The sequence below is a fragment of the Arachis duranensis genome, chromosome 6 (assembly GCF_000817695.3).
Source record: "Arachis duranensis cultivar V14167 chromosome 6, aradu.V14167.gnm2.J7QH, whole genome shotgun sequence".
Classification (NCBI taxonomy): domain Eukaryota; kingdom Viridiplantae; phylum Streptophyta; class Magnoliopsida; order Fabales; family Fabaceae; genus Arachis; species Arachis duranensis.
This window is the reverse complement of record NC_029777.3, coordinates 3,393,194-3,397,555: the sequence shown is the minus strand read 5'-3', so window position 1 is coordinate 3,397,555 and position 4,362 is coordinate 3,393,194. Positions and strand designations below refer to the sequence as shown.

The 4,362-nt window shown below is 30.0% G+C and overlaps 1 protein-coding gene across 1 annotated transcript; it reads left to right on the top strand.

Moving 5' to 3' along the window:
- Nucleotides 1–764: 764 nt before the first annotated feature.
- On the top strand, nt 765–4,115 carry LOC107492006 (low-specificity L-threonine aldolase 1). The gene is made up of 10 exons (XM_016112956.3): nt 765–968; nt 1,183–1,637; nt 1,734–1,845; nt 2,102–2,152; nt 2,243–2,314; nt 2,413–2,545; nt 2,680–2,738; nt 3,013–3,113; nt 3,302–3,368; nt 3,981–4,115. The coding sequence occupies exons 2-10, from the start codon at nt 1,195–1,197 to the stop codon at nt 4,017–4,019; spliced, it is 1,077 nt and encodes a 358-aa protein (XP_015968442.1). The 5' UTR covers nt 765–968; nt 1,183–1,194; the 3' UTR covers nt 4,020–4,115.
- The last annotated feature ends 247 nt before the right edge of the window (nt 4,116–4,362 follow it).

Genomic DNA, 4,362 nt, shown 5'->3' with positions numbered 1-4,362 from the left:
GTAAATGAAAAATATAAAATAGTCAAAAATTTAAAAAATATATTTTTACTAATATTTTAAAAATAATCAAATTTCAATAAATTATAATCAACAAATTATGATTAAATTATTATTAAATAAGTATATAAAATTCTAGTATTTTAATAAAAATATTTGATATTTTTATTTGTACAAATTTAATGACATTTATATTAATAATTATGAATAATAAAAAATATAATTAATTTAAATATAAATAAGTATAAAATTAAAATAATATTAGAATGATATAGTTTAGTGGTAAGAGGAACATATAATATAAAGAAGATATAGGCTCAAACTATATCTTTATTAATTTTAGATTTTCGGTCCGGTTCAATTTTTATAACTATGGACTTCTTCAGTAAATACGAAATCCCTTTACTTAAGAATGAAACACTTTATTCAAACCCTGGTTTTTTTAACTTTTCTTTTCTCAAGGTCCTCTAATGGAATGATACGAATAAATAATATTGGTCAGACCAAAAACAAAATATTTGTTCCCACGTGTTTACATTAACAAAAAATCTATTGTATTATAATCGGACTGGAAAAAATGGCACCAAATTGTTCAAGTTTGATTGATGCTTGTATGAAAAAATATATCTTTTTGGTAAGGGAAAAAAAAAACAGTGACGAAAGAAATAAAGACAAAGCAATAGTTGGTGGAAAATATAAAATATGGTAACAAGTTGGTGTTATCCATTGGTTGTTGGCTCTCCATGTTTGTTGTCATTTCATCATAAGCTAATGATTCTTTCGGCAAATTCACCTTTAAATCTTTCCCAGATTATAATTATGATTACGGTATTAAACAGAACTCAAGTTTAGAATCTCTGCCACTGCAATTTACTCCAAAAAACCTGCTTCAAATAAAGAGTACACAACCGTATTACTGCTCAACTCTACTTGGGTTCTTACTACTATTTCAATTTAGCAGGTGTATCAAGGTAATTAGATTCTCTTATCTTAATCTCTAAATCACTAAATTATTGTAATTCACGGTCCTTGAATTTTGCAAGCATGCCAAGTTCTAAGATATCTTCTGTGACTTTTGTTGGACTATGCTTTTGTTAATTAAATTATGTAACAAGGATTGTTTTAATCCAGATTCCATTAACAAGGAGAGAATGGAATTTGACATTTGATTTTGGCTTGTGTTAGTTTTCTGAGAAAATGGTGAAAAGGATTGTGGATCTTCGATCAGATACAGTCACAAAACCAACCGAAACAATGCGAGCTGCTATGGAAGGTGCTGAAGTTGGTGATGATGTTCTAGAACATGACCCAACTGCTTTTCACTTAGAATCAGAGATGGCAAAGATAATGGGAAAGGAAGCAGGCCTTTTTGTCCCGTCCGGCACCATGGCGAACCTTATATCCGTGCTTGTTCATTGTGAAAGCAGGGGAAGTGAAGTGATTCTTGGACACAACTCCCATATCCATATATATGAGAATGGAGGCATTTCAACTCTTGGAGGTGTGCATCCTAGAACTGTTAAGAACAACGATGATGGAACCATGGACATTGATTTGATTGAGGCTGCTATTAGAGATCCAAAGGAGGAGATTGTGTTTCCAACCACAAGGCTTATCTGCTTGGAGAATACTCATTGCAAGTAAGCAACTCAGTTCTTTTGTTAATCAAGGTGTAGAAATCTTACCCTTTTTTCTATTAACAATGTGTTTCTGTGATATTCTTTTGCTGCATTCAGTCATGGTGGAAGATGCCTTTCAGTTGAATATACAGACAGAGTTGGACAGATTGCTAAGAAGCATGGACTGAAGCTTCACATCGATGGAGCTCGCATATTCAATGCATCTGTTGTAAGCATAGTAGTTAGAATCTCGATATAACTCTTAAATATTCTGATATCAATTTTAAATGAGTCAGTTGATTTTACAAAGACGATTTTACGATTTACATCTTGTTACAGTTTTATGTTTTACATATTTAATTTAGTTTTTTAATTTCACGTAAAATCTTGATTTTCTCTACCTTGGTTGTAAGTAGTAAATTACTGAATTATACTGACACTTGAAGAAAAATAAATTACTTGCAATTTTAATTGTTACATTTCAGGCACTTGGTGTTCCAGTGGATAGGCTTGTTCAAGCAGCTGATTCAGTTTCAGTATGTTATACCCTTTTAGAAATCTTATTCCCCACATTGCATGATAATTAATCTAACCTGTCTATGATTGATTTGAATAAAATTAATTAGGTTTGCCTATCAAAAGGTCTTGGTGCTCCAGTTGGATCTGTCATTGTTGGTTCCAATAGCTTCATTGCCAAGGTAATCCAAACTCTTCAAAAGGGGATATAATAGAAGCTATATGCAGATTCTATCTGAAAGAACATGATACTAAGTCTAGTGCAATACACCTTTTTCAGGCTAGGCGGCTCCGGAAAACGTTAGGTGGCGGTATGAGACAGATTGGGATCCTATGTGCTGCTGCACTTGTTGCTTTACAGGAAAATCTTCCAAAGCTAGAAAGTGATCACAAGAAAGCAAGACTCTTGGCTGGTAATAGATTTACACATGCAGTTTTTGTGTGCTTGAAGAATTGCAAGTTTAGACTTTACACACTACTCAAGATTTTTTACTTCCAAATTAATTAACACTTGCTTTTTACATGAAATTTTTCCTTTGTTTTTTAGATGGATTGAACAAAATTCAGGGCCTGAGAGTGTGTACCTCTTCTGTGGAAACCAATATAGTAAGTACTTTTTCCCCCAATATTTTTGTGATCTAAATTAGAGTCCTGCAATAGTAAAAGTTGTGTATGGATGCATTAACTTGAAAAAAAAAATATTACGTGCACATTAAAAATTAATTATTATATATTTGTATATAATTATATGTATTATTTAATTTATTTTTAATATGTATTTTATACCGATAATTATTTAGTTGCTAATCTTTTTTCTACTAGTATAGTTGCTTAAAAAAATAAAAGATCTACAACTATTTTATTTTATTTCTGTTGTCAGATATATGTTGAAATAGAAGAGTCCTCAGGAACTACAGCAATAAAGCTGTGCAAGGACTTAGAAGAATATGGTATTCTTCTTAAGCAAACAGGCTTATCAAGGTGTTTATTGTTTTATTGCTTAATAATTATTTCAATTAGTATTGATTAAGATTTTATATGTTTTGTGCAATAATATTAGCCAGGGCACTTTAAAGTGATTATATTTTCACAGCATAATAAGTAGTAGTTAATGCATATTAACCACACATTATGGATAATAAAATAATGGCATTATTTGCTTCTTCTAGGTTGAGAGTTGTGTTACACCACCAAATATCAGAAAGTGATGTTCAGTTCGCCTTGTCCTGCTTTCAGGTGAATTAATCTGCCCCTTTTTTTTTAATGATAGGTTAAATTACACAATTAGTCTCTATATTTTCAGTAAAATTGTAAATTGGTCCTTACACTTTAAAAATTTGTAATTAGGTTCCTAAAGAGAATTAACATTTGTAATTTAGTTCCCGCCAGTCAAAAAATGTTGATTTAACAGAATATTCTCGGAATATATTAAGAATATTCTGTTAAAATTGAGAATATGTTGAGAATATTCTATTAAATCAAACACTTTTTAAATTAACGGGACTAAATTATAAATTTTAATTCTCTTTAGAAATTTAATTATAAACTTTTAAAGTGTAGGGACTAATTTGCAATTTTACTAAAAATATAAGAACTTATTGTGTAATTTAACTTTAATGATATTAAGTAAACATGTATTGATTTACATTTTATTTATCGTTAAATAGGATATAAATCTAACGTAAATCTAGTTTATATCTCATCTAACAATAAATAAAGTATGAATTTGTACGATGTTTTATATAGCGTATATATATACATACAATGCAATAATTCATTTTTTCACTCAACATAGTTAGAATATTAGAATATAGTATTGATGAAACTCCTCTTTATTGAATTTTGCAGAAAGCTGTAAATGGAGTACAAAATGAAAATGGCAACTAGTGGAATTATTTGATAATTGCTGCCATGTAATTTACTTGAATCTATAATAAAATATGGGCCTTAGGGGGGTTAATAATCATTTTGTAGTTAAAATCTCGGTAAGGAATCAAAATTAGTCCCTACTACTATCTGGTTCAAGAATCAAGAGCATTTGATCATCATTACGCTTAACTGCAAAATAAGCCAGCATGTAAAAAACAAAAAACTAATCTTAAATAATAATGGGATGTGAATTTCCGAAAATGACGGTGAAAAGAAAGAAATAAATAGTAGAAGCTAAGTTGTGATTATTTTTCTGACTCCCCTCCCTGCATGTCTACGTCTCACGATGCTCATCACTACT